Source organism: Anabrus simplex, chromosome 4, assembly GCF_040414725.1.
Source record: "Anabrus simplex isolate iqAnaSimp1 chromosome 4, ASM4041472v1, whole genome shotgun sequence".
NCBI classification, from domain to species: Eukaryota; Metazoa; Arthropoda; class Insecta; order Orthoptera; family Tettigoniidae; genus Anabrus; species Anabrus simplex.
Genome location: NC_090268.1, coordinates 280,850,612 through 280,871,656, shown reverse-complemented (window position 1 = coordinate 280,871,656; position 21,045 = coordinate 280,850,612). Strand labels below are relative to the sequence as shown.

The following is a 21,045-nucleotide window of genomic DNA, read 5'->3' as shown; positions in this document are numbered from 1 at the left end:
ACAATCGATGCAAGAGGGAAAGATGACAGGTCGATTTAAAAGCATGGAGTTTCGTTATTTTCCTCCTTTCAAAATCGCGTAACTCAAAAATAATAACTTATAAAAAATTCGATCTGTTAGAGTTTTGTGCTTGTTCAATTTCCGACGAAGTAATGATTTCTTTTTTTTTTTGTTGCTATTTGCTTTACGTTGCACCGACACAGATAGGTCTTATGGCGATGATGGAACAGGAAAGGCCTAGGAGTGGGAAGGAAGCGGCCGTGGCCTTAATTAAGGTCCAGTCCCAGAATTTGCATGGTTGTGGAAATGGAAAACCACGGGAAACAATTTTCAGGGCTGCCCGACAGTGGGGCTTGAACCCACTATCTCCCGAATACTGGATATTGGCCGCACTTCAGCGACTGCAGCTATCGAACTCGGTGCTTTTCATTTTAAGTTAAAATAACTTTCATAAACAAAATAATTTATGCCTCTTAACGTGAATAATAATATCCACAAAATACATTATATTCTCATCATTTGACTGCCAACGGCCATAGCCATGTTGAAACACCGGATCCCGTGAGATCTCCGAAGTTAAGCAACATTGGGCGTGGTCAAGATTTGGATGGGTTGCCACGCGCTGTTGGTGGGGGTAAGGGAATGGAGGAGCGGAAAGGAACTGGCCACCCTACCGTACGTAAACTACGGCTCAGGCACACCTCTGCGGAGGTTCGGACCTGCCTTCGGGCAGAATATATCCTTTCCTTTCATCATTTTACGGTGAGCCCAAGTTGACAGGTTCTATACGGGTTCTGTATTGCTCAAATACGTCAACCTCGTGTCGGTTAATTTACCGGCACGAAAATGAACTCCCGCAAGTCAAAATTCCGGCACCTTGGAGTCTCCGAAAACCGTAAAAGTATTTATAACCAATAACATCATTATTACTCATAATTTGATACAGATTTCCATATTAGCTTTGATCACGTAATATCAATTGCCATGACAGATACAAACTTCCATTTTAAGAATTCCATACTTAGTAAAATTTAGGTCAAACGTTTCTCTCTGTGGACATTTAGATGAACCAACTAAATGATTTCACAAAAACGGTTTATATTTCTTCTTCTTCTTCTTCTTCTTCTTCTTCTTCTTCTTCTTAATCTGTTTACCTTGCAGGGTCGGTTTTTCCCTAGGACTCCACCTCTACCGCCTCAAGGGCAGTGTCCTGGAGTTTCAGACTCTGGGTCGAGGGATACAACTGGGGAGAATGACCAGTACCTCGCCCAGGCGGCCTCACATGCTATGCTGAACAGGGGCCTTGTGGAGGGATGTGAAGATTGGATGGGATACGCAAGGAAGAGGGAAGGAAGCGGCCGTGGCCTTAAGTTAGGTACCATCCCGACATTTGCCTGGAGGAGAAGTGGGAAACCACGGAAAACCACTTTCAGGATGGCTAAGGTGGGAATCGAACCCACCTCTACTCAGTTGACCTCCCGAAGCTGAGTGTACCCCGTTCCAGCCCTCATACCACTTTTCGAATTTCTTGGCAGAGCCGGGAATCGAACCCGGACCTCCAGGGGTGGCAGCTAATCACGCTAACCACTACACCACAGAGGCGGACACGGTTTATATTTTCATATTAAAATCCATACTTATTCGCAAAGGTCAGTTGCCTAAATGTTTGGCCCCTTCACACAACAATTCTAGGTTGTCGGGGAAAACGAGTATAAGCCAGAAAATGTTCAAAATAAGAAAAGTCCATTATAAGAGTCCTGGAATGGATTTCAATCTTTCGCGCAAGTATTGTAAGTCAGAACTAAACTAAATTTCATTTCATTTGGTCCTTACATTACAAGTAAACATGTTAAAATCTATATTTTAACGGTCATATCCCGTTACAAACATTCCTCTGTATTTATTATTATTATTATTATTATTATTATTATTATTATTATTATTATTATTATTTTAACTATATTGATTATTCAAGTGTATCATCTGATTTCGCTATGAATGAATTATCGCTTGCTTCATTTTATTTCACTTTTTATGTATCATGTGTATATGTGTGTTAGCATTAAGAGAATGTATACTGCGATATTTGCTGCTTAATATGAGATATGTATTTATTTTGTGAACCAACGTTTAAGATATTGCGGTACGCGGTGTAATCCTGGCACATTTGCTGTCGAGTCATGCTAAATACTCTGTTCGTCATTGCTTTCTGTTAGAAACAGGAGGTGATTCAGGGAGTTTTTACGCTGCCTGAGGCGATTGCAAATCTGGTGCAATACTTGGAAGCTGGGTTTGAGTGAAGTCACGGACAGTTTTAACCTCAACGTAGGTGGAAACCATGTGGCAATTAGTATCTATAAATGAAGCTTGCATCCCATAGCAGTTGTCAGTTGAATGGAGAGCCTTGCCATGCAGAGTCGTAGTCAACTGGTAGTGAGGAGTCACATGTATAGTTAGGCCTCAGTCGGTCAGTCAACTGGATGGAGAAGAAGCAGTTATATGGACACGGAGTCTTCAGTGAGCAGATGGATTAGATATTCGAAGTGTGTTTCCGTGTATGTGTTCGGTCGATTTCTTGTGTCAGTTCGGAGACGGCCGAAGACTGAGTCTTCGTAATGCAGACTAACAGTTCAGCAGATTACGTGTAAAATTGATTGTGCAGTGTGGTTATATTTTCAAGCCATGTCATCCCTCGTTTGTGAAGCTGAAAGGATACGTAACCAAATTAAGTTTGAGATACCTACAGCTGATGCCACTTCCAAGGAATACGTCATAATGACAGTTAAATTGTCCAAGGTACTGTTAAGCGAACCAGTGAGAGATACATTTCTTGTACAGATTTCAAATGTCCGGTCAAGAGTATTTTAAATTTAATGGCTAGAGCTTCATTCCAATATCAGAGTTTTATAATGTGACTTTATTATCGTAGCAAATCTCACATTTCAATTCAAAATGTAAAAGAATATATTTTTTTGTTTCATACCAACTACAGTTAATTGTTTTATTTCATGGTAGATCAGGTAACCTCAAATTTTAGTTGGGAAACTAAACGTCAATCTCCTTTTCCCAGAACCTATACTGTATGTTATGCTGTCAAAGTAAGCTTATTACCCTACACCCTCAAGGATTCTCATCCTATTATTGTTATATTTATTTGTAGCTGGCACCCATTATCAATTAAAGTGTTAGTATTTCTGGTTACTGTAAATGGAAAATAGAAGGTAAGTACAAACTGAGACCACATTGTGCTACGATCAAGTATTTTATTTCATGCACATTTTTACATCTATTTGTGAGTAATCACAATATAGGGGAGAAGAGTACAAGTCATTTTCTAACTTGTACTCGTTTTTCCTGACAGCCTAGAATTATCTTCATCATCAACATTCTCGTCGTTTTGCCTGATATCCGAACCACAGGAACATTCTTCTTCTTCTTCTTCTTCTTAAGATGCCTCTTACCGCTACGAAGGTTGGCGATCCAATTGATTATGATAACCCTACAATCTGCGGCTCGAAATAATTCGAGGGAAGTTCGTCCATACCAACGGCGCAGGTCTTTAAGCCAGAAATTTCTTCATCTCCCCACAGATCATCTTCCTTCAATTTCTCCTCGATGATGAGTTGGAGAAGTTCATATCTTTCACCTCTCATGATGTACCTTAACTTTAGTTTTTTGACGAGTGTTAGAAGCAGTTTTTTGTTATTTAACAAGCTGAAGACTTCCTCATTGGTCTTCTTGACAGGGACATGTTTCATTTCAAAATCCGACAAGCACACATTATAATTATTGCGAGGTATTATTATTATTATTATTATTATTATTATTATTATTATTATTATTATTATTATTATTATTATTATTATTATTATTATTATTATTATCATTATTATTATTATTATTATTATAAAAATTCCCAGAAATACTATGCTGAAAAACCTCCTGCACGAATATCTAAACTCGTCTTAGCTACAGAGTTCCTGAAAATTCATCAATTAATTTGTAATTAAATTGAATTAGATTTTTTGGAGTATGAAAAAAAAATTGCTTGAGACTCTATGATCATTGCTCTAAGGGCCATTTCTGCTAGTCACTTCCGGATTCAGTGAGCTTGGACCCCAAATGACAGAACGATCCAAGTACTTTTTCGTTTGTTGAGACAGTAATTTACAGTTCAAATGTGACATGTCTTTAGTAAGTGTCTAAACAATTTGCTGCGTGCGTTCCATTATAGAATCGTACTATTGCTTATCATAAAACGATTAAATATAATGGCGAACAGACACAAAGGAAACTGCGTACCAGAGCAGGTGCAACGAGTTCCGTGCTTATTTAATACAATTACCAAACATCCTTCATTTCTTGCTTATTACGACCAACATCCGCCTACATCGCAAACAAACAAAAAAAGAGGTCGGCCATCTCCAAAGCTAAAAACAATTCGCACATGCCTTATAAACTGTGGTTCCGTCACCTTGACGTAGGTTTCTTCGAGACTAATATGTCTCTATGTAACACTCGCCGTTTTCACAGCAAGTGTGATGAACGTCAGCATCTCTAATCTACTTCCTAGGATGAGTAGCTCGGACGGTAGAGCGCTGGCCTTCTGAGCTCAAGTTGGCGGGTTCGATCCCAGCTCAGTCCGATGGTATTTCAAAGTGCACTCAGATAATCCATTGTCGTGTCGATAGATTCAGTAGCACGAAAAAAGAGCTCTTACGGGAAAACATTCCGGCATACCGGCGTGTCCGAAAACCGTAAAATTAGTACCCCTCACCTCCCATGGCACAACAACCACGAAGGGCCATAGCCTACAAAGCGACTGCTGCTCAGCCCAAAGGCCTGCAGATTATGAGGTGTCACGGGGTCAACATGACAAATCTTCTCGAACGTTATTCCTGGCTTTCTAGACTGGTGCCACTATCTCAGTGTCAGATAGCTCCTCAATTGTAATTGCGTAGGCTGAGTGGACCTCGAACTATCCCTCAGATTCAGGTAAAACTCCCTGACCCGGCCGGGAATCGAACCTGAGTCGCCCAGGTGAGTCAGACATGCTAGCCCCACACCGCGGGGATGGCTTATAAAAGTACTCAGAGGGACGGAAATCAATAATATTAAAAATTATCTAAACCACTTTGGAATTTGAGTTCGAAATGATATGATAGACTATACGACTAGGTGAGTTGGCTAAGACGGTATGAGACGCCTAGCTGTGAACTTGCATTCAGAAGGTGGTGGATTCGAATCCTGTCGTTGGCTACCTTAAAAAGGTTTTACTTTTTTTTCCATTTCCATGACAGAAAAATGCCGGAGCTGTGCTTTAATTAAAGTCTACGGCCACTTCCTTCCCAATCGTGTTCTATCCTATCTTGGATGAAAACATACATGTGTTGATGCTACATTAAACGTGTAACAAGAACGAATATAAGACTCTGTAAATAATTACGTCTGGCTTTACTAGCTCTAGACGCAGTGTTTACATTGCTCTGTCACTTCCGGTAGGGACTAGAACAAATTTGTTACTTTCATTGACCTATTTCAACCTCATATTTGCCTTTGGCTATATGCCCTCCACTCCACCCCATCCCCCGGTGTGTACTTGTGGCGGTTATCTGATGGTAGCACACATGCTTGCGGAGTGCGCGGAGATGACCGAACAGCGCCGTAGTCTAAAACTTCCGACGATCTCACCTCACACCACTACCCTCCGGCGGCAGCCCATTATTTATTAGTGGCTAATAGGATTTACTACGTCTACTGTATCCAGAGTTGCCAAATCATCTCCCTCATTAGCATCAAAAGAGCTAGAGCAAGAAAAACACATTTTTTACAGACTTCGTTATTTGTGATTTCGATGTAAACGGAGTTATTTAGTTATTCTTACGGGTTTATTATAAACTATTAATAACCGTAAAAGGATCAATACACTCCACTCGACACGAAGAACGAGTAAAGACTGCACCAAACAAGGATCACTTAGAACTCGTTAACTCAGCAAGTTGCAGGGTGTGATTGACAGCTGGCTTCCAGCTCGCTTCCAGGAACTAAGGCCGACATGTTTTGTCACCAGGTATACCATCTCCCTCATACTTCGAGATGACGAGCAGTCAGCAGAGCTCGTCATCCGTCTTATCGGGGTTAGCAGCCGGTTTTAAAATTAATTTTCTACTTTTAATAATTTGATTCTTAACTATATTTTTATTCTATTGACTCTGATTTTATCGTTGTGTATTTTAATGTATTTTTCATCATCATCATCATCTGTTTACACTCCAGGTTCGGTTTTTCCCTCGGACTTAGCGAGGGATCCCACCTCTACCGCCTCAAGGGCAGTGTCCTGGAGCTTCAGACTCTTGGTCGGGGGATACAACTGGGGAGTATGACCAGTACCTCGCCCAGGCGGCCTCACCTGCTATGCTGAACAGGGGCCTTGTGGAGGGATGGGAAGATTGGAAGGGATAGGCAAGGAAGAGGGAAGGAAGCGGCCGTGGCCTTAAGTTAGGTACCATCCCGGCATTCGCCTGGAGGAGAAGTGGGAAACCACGGAAAACCACTTCCAGGATGGCTGAGGTGGGAATCGAAACCACCTCTACTCAGTTGACCTCCCGAGGCTGAGTGGACCCCGTTTAAGCCCTCGTACCACTTTTCAAATTTCGTGGCAGAGCCGGGAATCGAACCCGGACCTCCGGGGGTGGCAGCTAATCACGCTAACCACTACACCACAGAGGCGGCTTATGTATTTTTAACTTTTAATTTGTATGTTATACATGATTTCACTTTAAAGGCAAAACCATAGTCCATTTTAGCCTATCTTTTATATTATTTTATAAGAAAATACGGCATTGTGAATGATCTATTAAATAAATTCATAATCATTTCCTGATCATCATTTGGTTTAAATTCTAGTCAACGGATACATTTTTAAATTGTAATTATTATTACATTTTGTTTCTTGTACCGTTAGAGGCCGATGATCTAGATGTTAGGCCCCTTTAAACAACAAGCATCGTCGTCATCATCTTTTACAATATGAAAGTGACTGAGGTGTAAGCAATGCAAGAAAAGCTTCTCATGGAACCATTCCCTGTGATGAATGGTGTAAAAGTGTCGTTCATGGGGTCAACGGGAAAGTATCTCACTAATTATTTCCCTGGAGCACGCCCTTAGTGACGCATAAGTCTTCCATGACTGTTTACGGTGGAGCTGTTGGAGATCCAATGAGTGGTAGGGCTGAAGACTAACGAAAAAATAATTGTCACGCTTTTATTAGTTTATCATAATGTTTTTCTATCATTTGTTTAGGAGCTAAATCCCTCCCACTATACCCAATTTGCCAATGTCAGTCTCCGTGGTAAACTCTGGTTCCAGAGTTGAACCCGGTACTGTTCACACACACTACTACAGTGAGTTTCTCTCATCGGTCGGCCGGCGAGCGCACGCGCGTGGTCTGACTGCCTGCCTGCCTACCTCCTTGCCTGTCGTTGACTCATCACTCCCCCGACCGCGATATAGTAACAAACACCGCAATCACCTCACTTTCTGAGTTGTGCTCCGTGCTTAGTACTTTTAACAAGAGTCGATCTGTCCCTCGAACTATTCTCGAGTTATGAAGAGTTAGTTCGGGGTATCATTCCCATACTGCCTCCACATGTGTACTCAGTACAGGAAGGGGTATTCATGTAGGATAGTTTTGTGAAAGCAGAGTCTTGCAGGGAAACCGCTGAACGATTTATAAAACAGTTTCCAGGTGTACGCCCTCTACATAGAGATACCGTGAGGAAATTTGTAAACAAATTGAGGAACGGATTCATAGTCAGTCAGTCTACACACAGGGAACCGGTTAGGAGTTCAACGCGGGTAAAACGGAGAGCCGGTTTTTTCTATCAATATTGCATGAAACCTTTGTATCAAACACCTTGATTTCCCAATTTCACTCGGTTTCCACTCTGACGTAAGGATACTCTCCCTCTCATTAGGCCCCACTGGCATTTTTCTTCAACATAACAATCAAGTGTCATTTCTCAACAATAGTTATTTTCAACGTAAATTTGACTAAGTCACCAGCGACGTAATTGTAAACAAGTTTGTGATTATTTTAAGTCATGAATGTGCCACATTTTTTTATTGACTAACATTTTTAAAAAACGGTGAGATCACTTGTCTATAAAGACCATCAGAGCTTTTTAGTTTCTTTAAGTATATTCATAACTCACGGGGCAAATTCCAAGTAGCTACAAAGATAGCACAATGTGGATGTTTTTCTTAATCTAAATCAACAGAGACTATACAAAGGCTGACATTGTAAATAATGTTCACTTTTTAAAAATTTTGTGTGTCATATTATTGCTTATGTGTGTTATGTTTAGGTTTTAAATAATTTTACAAATGTAGCTGAAGGTGGAAGTGACCGACACTGGTACGACTTCTTATGATGTAGGATAAGATATTTGTACACTGTTATGTAGTGCTGATTAGGTGGATTCCTAATAAAATTCCTTTTTCTATGAAAGAGGAACGGGTTCTTCAATCGATAAGAGAAGGGTAAAGCAAACACCTATAAAATCCCTACGACTACTTGGACAAGAAACGGGGTTTTTAAGAGATCAACATGGCGAACTACGAAATATGTCAGGAGGGAAATAGCCTCAATTACGGAAGACCAACTAATGCATGTGAAATCGGTGTTTCCTAACGCAATACCGAAATGTGTCGATGTAGGAGGTGAACATTTCCAACATCTCAAGTTATGAGGTACTTGCTTCTCTGTATTCACAGAACTATCCTACATGAATACCCCTTCCTGTACTGAGTACACATGTGAAGGTATTATGGGAATGATACCCGAACTAACTCTTCATATTCATATTTTAATTGTGTCACGTCATGCACGGGCAAATAGAGATAATTTCAAACCGGTGCCATCTAGATACCTTACTTCGACAATAATTTTCACGGAGTACGCTTTCTAATTCAAAACGTGCGGCTGTGACCCTGACACAGCCCCATTCTATTTTTTTCTCTTTCCCATCGACCTCTATCACATGAAAAATGAAATGTCGTATGTATTTCAATGCCGGGATATCCCAGGACGGGTTCGGCTCGCCAGGTGCAGGTCTTTCTATTTGACGCCCGTAGGCGACCTGCGCGTCGTGATGAGGATGAAATGATGATGAAGACAACACATACACCCAGCCCCCGTGCCATTGGAATTAACCAATTAAGGTTAAAATCCCCCACCCGGCCGGGAATCTAACCCGGGACCCTCTGAAACGAAGACCAGTACGCTGACCGTACGACCAGTACGAGTCGGACACCTCTGTCACAATAAATGTTCAAAGCACTCAATCCTCATTGTTCGAGAGGTAATAACATATATGTTTAAAATTTTCTTTCATTTTCCCCTTCTTAGTAATGCAGAGTACCTCACAACTATACCGACAAAGCAAGGCAGGGATGCTCTTCGTGTTATGTTAAGAACGATGGTGCAATTGGATTGGTGGAGAAAACATTTTCTTTTGAGAAAATGAGGTTACTTCGTTAGTTCCGGGAGCGCGATTTAAATTGACGAACCCTCCGTATTTGCTATGCCAGAGCACAAGCCGCTACCGTGCTTCAGGGAAGAGAAGGGGAGGGAGGGGAAGTGGGGTGTGTGAAGGAGACAGAGATAATGCTCCGCGCGTATGCACAACTTTCCTCGTTGGACTACCACAGGATTGTCCTTTCCTCTTACAGGCTACATCCACAGTTAATTTATTAAACAGAAGTAGTTGCATACACAGTACGAAAACACACTGTAATTGAGACACACTTCTCAGTCAAGGAATGCATCAGATCGCTTCTCCTCTCGTCTGTTGGTTGCATTAACGTTATTTATTACTTAACCCTAGAACTACAAAACGTCGCGCTTGCGACTCAATATAATGTCACTAGGATGCCAACGTTGCACGCGCGACGGATACTACATGCATTCGCTTAATCAGTTATAGCATAATTTATCGTTCAAATACGGCATTTTAACAAGTAAGACAGTGAAGAGGAAGCTTCAAGTCTTTCATCGCACATTCCTCACTAGCCGGAAATGACTCAATCAAGGTCAGGATAGGTATTGCACCCGCTCACCTCCTGAGTCCCAGACTAGCATTTATCTCAGGGGTGATCAGTTCGAAAACGATAAAAAAAATTTATATAAAGAAAATCAAAAAAATATATATCGGCGCATCAAATGAACACAGGGATGAACGGGGCATGCAAATTTAAGGTTACGGGGGACGACTCATTCATGGATACAAATTTTTGACTCCACAATAGGACTGGGAAGTGACAACTTAAATTCCATGGGCATACTGGACTAACTACAATGAAAAGATATGGAAACTGTTTCCTATTTAAATTGCAATGAGGAGCAATTTATTCACTTATTTTGCATACTACACATGATGACAATTTTACATTGGGACACTTTAATCCTGAAAAATAAATGACATAATACTTGGATTTTACCTCACTACTCTGGTAGTGTAAAACATTTGGTGAATTCGCCCCAATTGGTTACTGGGGATCGAATTCACATCCGTATGATTGGACGTTTCACCGCTGGAGATCTTCTTTCGGAGACGAAGGCACGACAGTAACTTTTTACTGTCGTCTCCTCGTTCCGTTTGGACATGAGACACTTCCGGTATGTACATTCTGGTGAGCCGGACACCCACCTTGGAAAATGTTATCGCCTCGATAAAAAACGGGAATTTATAATACGGACAAACTCTAGCCTATTATTTCCAGATTCACAAACACACCAGGTGGAGTTCATTAACTCAAAAGCTACTTTAATATTTACACTTGTCAATACGACAAGACGTACGGAAAGGTTCATTACTATGCTCTGACCATGAAAACATGTGCCGTCCGTGGGTTATTTACGTATCTACTGCTAACAATCTCCCCGTGAAAACCCAACATCTGGTTCGGAGCAGTTCGACACAGGATGACTGTCCCTAGCATATCCTCCTATGATTATTAAATAATATCATACCATTCTTTATCTGATCATTATCATATTCTTTGACTACCATCAATTAATTTTATTATTATCATTAATTTCAATTATAATCCTGTATTTGATTATTATCATTTGTCATCCGGGATGATTATATGCCAACCCTTGCCGACGTTTCAAACGAAGGGTCGTTCTTCCTCCTAATTTATCCGCACAATATAACGATCAGCTTCCTCATAAATATTTTTATTATTATTATTAATATTATTATTATTATTATTATTATTATTATTATTATTATTATTATTATTATTATTATTATTATATTCGTAACAATGAATCATCGCCCATTAAATATCTTAATTTCCTTTCATCATAATTATTATTCTCAAATTACTATTGCAAGTTATTTATCTTCTGCTCCTTCAACTTTTCATTATTATTATTATTATTATTATTATTATTATTATTATTATTATTATTATTATTATTATTAATAGTGGAAATCGTGATTATCGTAACCCGTAATCATCCTCGCTATAATACTTCAACTTCTCGCTCTTATTATTTTCATAAAAAAAAATAAAAACAAAAAAATAGCTTCATTGGTTATTCTTCTTCTCCTTCTTCAAATATTTTATTTATTATTATTATTAGTTAAAAATCTCAAATCTTTCATTTCAACTCCCAACATCATTATTATGTCCAAAATATAAAAAAGTAAATTCTTCAAAAGCAAAAAAAAAGTAGCTTAGTTTTTATTTATTATTATTATTAATTAAAAAAATTAATTTCGCCTGTTACACGGTAGTCCACTCTTAATATGTTTAACGCATAACCCCTTTTACAATTCCGATTTATCTTGGCACTAAGCACTGGATTTTAGACAAGATTCACTTGGAGTATGATTATTGTTATTATTATTATTAAAAATGGAAAGATGATATTTTAATTTCCACTCTTTAGAATTTAGTCACATATGTTAAATCCCGTTATGAACCACTAAGATCTGCTTTATATCGGTCGGGACAACACGGTATTCGGGACCGTACCTTCACTTTCGTACTGCCGTTAATTTTATATGGGGACACCTGTCCTCCCAAGACACATCTCACAACCTATGGCACATCGCGGCTGGGCAAATACCTCCAATGCCGGCGATTGCTAAACTATTCCTTCAAATTTGAAGTCCATTTCCTTTCATCGGAACTCTTCAAACATTTAATTCATAAAATAATCCTCGGTGCGTGGATTCTACCACTAATAACACCGGCATATGCATTTATATCATCTTAGGCCTTGAGATTCATCTATTTCATCCTTACAAACAATACGGCTCAATTTATTTCGCGCCGGATATTCGTCCCTCATGACTTCCAACTCTAAATATGGGCTCAAATCATTCTGGGCTTTTAACATATCGTGACCATTCTAATTCACGTGCCTATATCGCTTTTAAACAAAATTTTAATGGTTAAATTAAAGTCCAAAAACGTAAAATCAAAAATTTACGTAAAATCAAACTGACTACGCGAATGAAGTCTTTAACGCTACATGTCATCTCTACATTGATTATTATATTTGCACTGGCTAACTCGCGAAGCACCGTCATTATTATTATTATACTTTAACTTGCACACGCCCAAATATTATTATTATTATTCTTTTACTTTCCTTTGTCAACACACAAACATGATTATTATTAGTATTTTAATGACCTTCCGTACGCAACACAAATCTTACATACTCTGGCTCTTTCATAATCTGGCTGTCTAATAGAAATTATTCCTAATTAAATTACAAATGATCACCGCAGTGATTGAAAATCAAATAAATGGGTTAGCACAAAAAAAAGGAAATTAACACTTGAATTGAACTTAAGTCAAAGTATTACGAACAGCATGCATTAATTGAAAGAAATATATCCCATTTTTACATTATATACAACAAACAAATACTCAAATTAATTAATCTAACCCATTATTACGTTAATATAAATTAGTTCGTCCGTCTAACAAAAAAATAAATTCATGGACTCGGGAAGCGGACCATGTTAAGTAACCATAATTAATTTACACTGAACCCCGTTTAGTCGCGATAACATCCCCCAATATCAAAATTGTGTACTCATTCCTATGTAGAATTCCATTGTCTCGTAGCGGAGGAGATATAGGCCTTACGGCCCCATGGTGATCTACTCGTCCATCATGTCGCACAATACAAATTTAACACAATAAAACACTTCTGGGTGACTACCCATGATTAATACCTTATTACACTATTTTACACAGGAATACTAATAACAAAAAAAAAACACTTATAGGTGCTCCTAGACCCCTGACACTCGCACAATATAATCTTCATATACGCCCGAAACACACGTCGTGGCACATTACAACGAAATGTCGTTCATTTGAACCGGCGCGTATCGCGTCTTCAACCGGCACTTCCTGGTTTATTTCTAAGCCGTCTTGATAATCGCCTAGCTCCTATGGTTCCCTGCTCGGATAGTTATTCACCGTCTATCTTGAGGTGTTTACTTCAGGCTCCGCACACTGCCTTCCAAAGGTACTATCGGCGTTCCGTTAGTTATTTATTATTCAATCACATGACATTTATTAAATTCAACATACAGTTGTACTGATTTTTTACACTCGGTACTATGGATAATTTCACTGTTCGTATCCATTCTCCTAATAACTCACGCACTTTCAGCTTTAACTGACTTCGAATGCGTCCCGAGGTACTGACTTACAGAGTCAACGTGTCAGAGTCTCAACTACTTCATACGACTGACACGACTGGTGACCGATAACGACTGGTGACTGGTAAGAACTGAGTGATGTGAGGTCCGCTTCTGGACTTTTATGGACGATATGATTTCCCGCCGGGGTCATCCGCGGTCAGCTCCTGGAGAGGGGGGTTGGTTATCCTAAATCGGCATATGCAGGCGGATTTGGATCTCTTGCTTTATCCTACTTAATACACTGGCGATACACATTCATGTGTCGTATTCTGAACTCCTATCGTTCGGTGATCATGGAAATATCACTTAATTTCTGTTCTCCACCTTTCGCGCGCTAACTCGGCGTCCCTGATGGCGTGCTCATCTCGACCAATGGCGAGATAGCGTGGGTCATTTCCACGAATTCATTACTTTAATTTATTACGATTACAATTAATCAACATGGGAACGATATCACAAAAATCCCCTCTATTCAATTATGTGGTTGGAATAATTTAATTATTGTTATCGGAGAAGCTAACTGGAGTTCACTCTGAGTTTTTCTTATGTTGGTTTATCTGCGGGCCTGTGATAAATTTTCTCATTGGTCAACACCGCTTCGGTTAGTTTGAAATCTCTTCCTTGTAACGTTGACAACACCAAATGCCTCGGGCGTGGAAAAAACTGGCACGTCACATTCTCGGTATTGGTGATACATCCGCTCGCCCTTGGTCCGAAATATATACTCTTTCACTTCCTCGAAGTCATTATTCTGTTGTTGTGAGCTCTAGATTTAATCCTCTTAGCTTATGGCCAAGAAACATTCTCCCCCTAATGGCAAGCTTACTGTGTGGCGACGGACAGTCGCGATATGTCTAGCTTATGTCGAAATTCTCCCGTCCACACAAAACTGACACTGTATTCATTTAATATTCCTTTATATCTGTATTTCTCGTATCAAAATCAAATCATGAAAGATAGAGCCTATCTCATCAGGGTACAGTATAAAGTTAGCTACTCTTTTCTCATCCCCTGTCGTCTCATTTGCTATGTAACTTCGCACTCGCTCGCTGTTCCTGTTACTTTCTGTGAATATCTTTCGTTATCTTTCAACACATTATTGAGTTTATTTTTAAAATGTTTCTTTTGAAGTGTAAGCTTTCATCATGGAAGATCAGCTACGTGATTAAAGTGATATTCGCGAAGTTCATTGATATGACTGGGATGATTCCTCTTCCAGTGACATCTTTTCTTTAGCTGATGATTCTTCTGACAGCGAAGAAAATTATATTCCAGAATCTGAAGTTGAAAGTGATTCCGATGAAGAGAGCAAGCCTGCTGACTTTCAGTTAGATAATACTGTTTCTGTAACACACGAGTGGTGCAGGGACCCGAATAGCAGTTCGATATTTCCGAGAAATCCTGGCATTAGGAACTGTACGCCCCGAAACAGTACACCCAATATGTATTTTTACTTGTTATTTATTTGGAAGCTCTTGGTGAAAGAGTGGCGAAAAAAATTAAAACTAAAAGAGATTCTGAAGAAATTAAGGCCTTTTCTCGTATGCGATACTGCACCGTGAATGTTTTCATAAATTGCAGCATTTCTGGACGCTTATGAAGTTTGGCAGGAAAAGAAAACTCTCCGAGAATGATTCTCAGTAGTGATCGGCGGCTGACGGAACTGTGCGCACCGGGCGAGTTGGCCGTGCGCGTAGAGGCGCGCGGCTGTGAGCTTGCATCCGGGAGATAGTAGGTTCGAATCCCACTATCGGCAGCCCTGAAGATGGTTTTCCGTGGTTTCCCATTTTCACACCAGGCAAATGCTGGGGCTGTACCTTAATTAAGGCCACGGCCGCTTCCTTCCAACTCCTAGGCATTTCCTATCCCATCGTCGCCATAAGACCTATCTGTGTCGGTGCGACGTAAAGCCGCTAGCAAAAGGAACTGTGCGCAGCTCGGAACTTCCTAATTCTTTGTGATTTTATTTCTGTGTTTACTTTTGATAACTTAATATTTTTTTAAACTAGAATAAATTTCGCGTGTTTTCATATATTGATTTTTTAAATGAGTGCTTTTTATTACTAATAGTGAACTTGAAAATATGAAAGAAAAAAAAAGAAATTTTTAGTTTTCCAAATTTTGATCGCCTGATACGCACCAGATAAGTATGTAAATTATCTATTACTTACATAAGCACGTTAAATAAAGCTTTCTGAGTAATATGGTGTGCTGCATGTCTAACTTTTCTCTATCTTATGCCCGTTGCTCACGGTCAAATTTTTCACCACATTTATTGAACAACTCGTTGTTCAATAAGGAGTGACTGTTGCTAACGGTCAAATTTTACGGAACACCTGATTTGATAAAGTATTTTGTCAAATCATGGTCAAATAGAGCATGTCCTATTTTCATTAAATTATTTGATACAACAGCCAATCACAGCAGTGTATGAGATGAAGTAGCGATCTGGTAGCGGGTCTGTGAAGCTCAAGTTGTAAACAAACATGTCGGGCTGGACGAAAGAAGCAGTCGAAATTTTAATTGAAGAGTATATGAAACATACGTGTTTATATGCAGTTAAGTCTCCACTGTATCATAACAGGAATGCTAGGAGAGATGCGGAGGCAAAAATTGCGCGTGCACTGTGTGAAGTCCGGCCAAACACGGATTCTTCAGAAGTGAAGTCCAAGATCAATGGCCTACGAACACAATTCAACAACGAAAGGTTAGTGCAGTATTATTCCTTCACTTTATTATTATTTTACGATCTGGGAGACGATTGTTCCGTTATTGTAGTTAGTACTCGGCCTGTGATAAATTATTTGAATGATCTATCTCAAGTTCGGTCTAGCCATTCATAGAAAGGCCTATGTTTTCTAAGCAGCAGTAACTATTATACATAGGCCTACTGCATGTGTTTTAATGGATTGACATTACGATTTCAGGAATAAAGTTAACAAACTGAAGAGTGGAATGAGCTCCGATGATGTATACAGGCCATCATTTGTTTGGTATGACAGACTGCTGTTTCTTACTGACCACATCATGCCAAGAAGTAGCAAATCTAACCTTGACATGTCACAGCTCAGTGAAGATGGATTTACTGAGTCTATAGTCTTGGTAAGTGCACTGAATACGAAGTATATTAATCATTTTATGAAATAAATAACTTGCATTCTAATGATCATCATTATAAATATCCCATAAAAGTGAAGCAGAATAAATTAAGAAGCAAGTTAGAAAAGTAAGTAGGCCTAAATAAAGAAACCTTTCTGAAATATTGTTTATTTAAGAGAACAAAAACACTGATGCTTGGTTCTAAGGTTGCTATTGTATAAGCTGTTCATTAAAATAACATTAGACGTTTTAGTGCAGGCAACACTTGTAACAGTTTCATGTGAGAAGAAAGGTAGGGGGATTTTAATGTTGGTGCTTCTTAATCATACTGGTCTCTCTCCTTGCTAGTGGTGCTGATGAGATGAAGTAACAATTGCCATATGTAATTGTAGGAATGATTTGGTTACTGAGTTTAAACACCTGCATTACTGAGCTGCATGTCATTTAGATCTATTAAAATTGTTAAGTAATACTTTATTATATTTACATATATTATCAGACTAATTAACAAAAATGAAACAAGACAGCAAATAGTGAAATCAAAAAAGTGTTTGTTCTGCCTTCAAAATCGGTAGCTGTTCACCCAATGTTCTTGCCACTTCACTTGTCCTATTCTACTAAAATAACCTTTAAAATTATTTGTTATGTTCAGAGGTATTTGAGCTGCTGTGTTTCCACTTTGCCCCTCAGTTCCTTCCATTGACTGACTGTTCCTCCAGTTTCCATGCTGCAGCCTTCCTTCATTTATATTTTCCTGATCTGTGCTGTTCAGACACATGTAAACTGCTTTGTTCTATTCCAGAAGGAAGTTATGCAAAGTACAGGTGACTTGAACAATAGCTCCAACTTTGTCCACTGACAGGTTTATTTTACTTATGGGACATTGGTACTGAGTTTTCACACTTCCATATTTCTGAACCAAACTTCTTGAAATTTTGACAGCTGACTTTAAACTTAGAAACTAACATGTATACAACATTTCATTGAAATTATTCAATTAATTCTCAAAATGTATGCATTTTACTTAAATTATTTTTGCTAATCATGTATTAATCAAAATCTTCCACACACATTAGCAATGCCATTAAAATTTAGTATTTTGATATTACATACCCTCAAACAGGCTTAAGAACTTTACAGAAAGATATCTCAAGTAACTTCAAAGATTTAGCTGTAATAAATTTTAATATCACACATAATATTTTTTAAAAATTTTATGGCTTCTTTCCTACAAATTTTTATTTTTCTTACTCAGAACAAAGAAACCTGAATTTTTGCTCTGTAACTTTGTTCACTGTCTATTTCTGAACATAAATGGAAAATTTCACCCATTTCAGACAAAATGTGATACGTGTGGACTCAGCGAGCTAACAATTCATTGCTTGCTAGTCTCTGGTAGGTAGGCAAAATTCTCAATAACATGCTGTCAGACAACTGAACAGACATCTTGGTATGGCTCTGTGGAGTCCCGCCACGGGCAATGCTTCTATTGTAGAAGCACCAAGAATCTGTTTCTTGGGGACATTTTTTGTGTTCTGGTTTGTGATCTGTAGACCTGTAATGGTACAGGGTAGCATATATTGCATTTTTCATGGCAGGTACATCTGGTAAATGATTCTGAATGACCTGTCTATAGTAACTTGTGAGTTTCTTTATGTTCTCTAAATTCAGTTTAGTAGGGCCACGACCACCCAGTTTTAGGTCTTTAGTGTCCTTTTTTAGATTAAAAAATGCTGTGGTCATTCTTTGCCACATGGTTAACACTCCTCTTTTACTATTTCCACACCTTTACCATACATTGAAACTTCATTCAGGTGCTGGTGGGTCCTAGCATCTCCGTCAGAGAGTACAGTGGTGTATCTCATCTTGCACTCCTGAAGAGATCTCCACATTATATCAGCTGCAGTGACCTCCATTGAACCTGAGGAGCCATCATAATTTTTACAGCATTCACCACTCTTTTTATGATACCCTGAAAGCACCATGAATTCTGGTATATCAGGATCCATTTCATTAGCGATAGTGACACAATAGTAGCAAAATTTTGACAAAACCTCATAGTAAATGATCAGTCCTGTTAAAATATCAGCTACCAGGCCAATGCCATACAATGATGTATGGCCTTGCTTGTGATATGTGCCATCATAAGACACAGCAATGTCTATGACACTGGCATTCACTAATGAAGAATCAACATCCTCATGTGCTTTGCGAACATTCATTCTGGACTCCCTAAGCATTTTCATTTTTGCATCTATGACCTCTGTGGCTAGGCCATTCATGTGGCTGGTGAATATCTTGGAGTTCATACAGTGCATACCCATGCATATGCAGAACCTTTCCATATATCTATGGCCTAGCCCCATACTTAGAAAAGCCTCTACACTTTTTCTATTGACATCAAAGGGAGGTCTTTCAGATTTACACTGTACTTTGGCCCTAGGACTGGTATACACCTTGTTGGTACAATGCTTGCATGCACTACATATTACATGCAGCTTGTTTGCCAAACCAAGCTGATATTTTACCACAACATTTAGACTAGCACGGTCACATTCAGGACATTTCAAATTGTTTAATAAATCCTGAAGAGTGCCACTATGTATTAGCATGTAGCTCGAATCACTCTGACCTAGCAGCACAGGTGAAACTGCAGATAATTTCTGCTCAGTTCTAGTTTAATTTGATTGATTTTCAATAGATCTGTTATGAAAAGCAACATTATTACCACTAAGCTGTAAATTAGTGGTAGATTGTCCAACAGTAGCATTGCTACAACTAGGTTCTAAATCAGTAGTAGACTGTGCAACAGTTTGGCCTACCTGATTTTTCAACTCCCTTTTCTTACTCAGGCCTTCACGAGCTGCCTCAAGTTGTTTTTTCCTTTTATTAGATCTTCATTTAGAGGGATACCATCGTGAGCTTGATGTATCCATTTTCGTTTTACCAAGAAATGGAAATTAGTACGGCTGAACACTACTTTGTTTGCAAACACACATTACCCGACTCTACCTGCAATTGAAATTTCTTTTGCTCCATTGTCAATACTCTGTTGGGAAAGGGTTTCATGATGTTTATGGACAGTGAAAAAGCATCATCAGCCACAAAAACAAAGGGAAACTCCTTGTCAGATTCAGGCAGCTGACGAGGAGGAGGTATGACCAGCATTCTGTCATGCATTACTGAAGATAAATCACTTTTCTGAAACACACCCCCATCACTTACACGACCATTAGTTCCAATATCCACATAAATAAATTTATAGGTTGCATCAACCACTGCTAGTAAAATAATGCGTTTTGTGCCCTTGTAATTATAATAGTGTGATCCACTTGATTGTGGAGCTGCAAAATGAATATGTTTCCCATCAATTGCTCCCATGCAGTTTGGGAAGTTCCACTTCTCTTCAAATTCTTGAGCAATATTTAACCATTTTTCATTTGTGTCTGGAACCTGAAATGAAAATTAATTCCTTACAGAATTTTGAAGGAAGCTCCATGGTGACGGTGGATGATATAGCATTAGATGATGACGGGGCACTGGTAGACCTAGTTCAGGAGTCTGACACAGTCACACCTGCTTCTAGCACAAAGAGTGTGATGAACCAGCCTCCACAAAAAGAAGGTACAAAACATTATATACCCAGTAAAATGGAGTTACTGCATTTAATTTAAAATAACATTCTTAGGAAAGCGTGGTTTCATTAATGATACTTTTAAAATATGAGGGATTTTCCACTTTTCAGGTACATCAATCAGAAAAAGAAAAAAGGTTTCACCTGAGGACCAAGTGCTGGCAAGTGCTAGTCAGGTATTAGCATCCATGTCAGCTTCAGCTGTAGATTCAGAGGAAGCATTTGCAAACTACATTGCTTGTGAGCTCCGTCAAATAAAAAACAAAAGAGTGAAAATTTTAACTAAACAAAAAATACAGAACTTACTTACAGAGGCTCTACTGGAAGAAATGGAGTAAAATATGTCATAAAATAAAATAATTACCTTATGTTGTGATATAATTATTAATAAATATACAGTCCTACTTACAAATAGTCTTTCCTTAATGCATTGTCTATCTCCCTACATGTTTCAGGGATTATACGAGCCAGGGTACCAAAAGGTATTTTTGTAGCATACATGAGGTTTGTATATAATTCACCAGTGGCAAGAAATCGCAGTGTTACATGTAGTCTCATTGCAGCTAGAAT

The 21,045-nt window shown here is 38.9% G+C and overlaps 1 protein-coding gene across 1 annotated transcript; it reads left to right on the top strand.

Annotated features, from left to right (window-relative positions):
- The first annotated feature begins 15,981 nt into the window (after window positions 1-15,981).
- Window positions 15,982-20,813, top strand: LOC137500490 (uncharacterized). Its single transcript, XM_068227393.1, has 4 exons — window positions 15,982-16,449; window positions 16,670-16,844; window positions 20,321-20,465; window positions 20,587-20,813. Exons 1-4 carry the CDS (start codon window positions 16,229-16,231, stop codon window positions 20,811-20,813), a joined length of 768 nt encoding a protein of 255 aa, XP_068083494.1. The 5' UTR covers window positions 15,982-16,228.
- Window positions 20,814-21,045: the final 232 nt, after the last annotated feature.

What these genes read in the sequence shown, in the direction of transcription:
- LOC137500490 (XM_068227393.1), top strand. Translation starts at nt 16,229, where the DNA reads ATGTCGGGCTGGACGAAAGAAGCAGTCGAAATTTTAATTGAAGAGTAT. An exon ending in ACACAATTCAACAACGAAAG is followed by an intron (nt 16,450 to 16,669) that starts GTTAGTGCAGTA and finishes TTACGATTTCAG; the next exon opens with GAATAAAGTTAACAAACTGA. An exon ending in CCAGCCTCCACAAAAAGAAG is followed by an intron (nt 20,466 to 20,586) that starts GTACAAAACATT and finishes TCCACTTTTCAG; the next exon opens with GTACATCAATCAGAAAAAGA.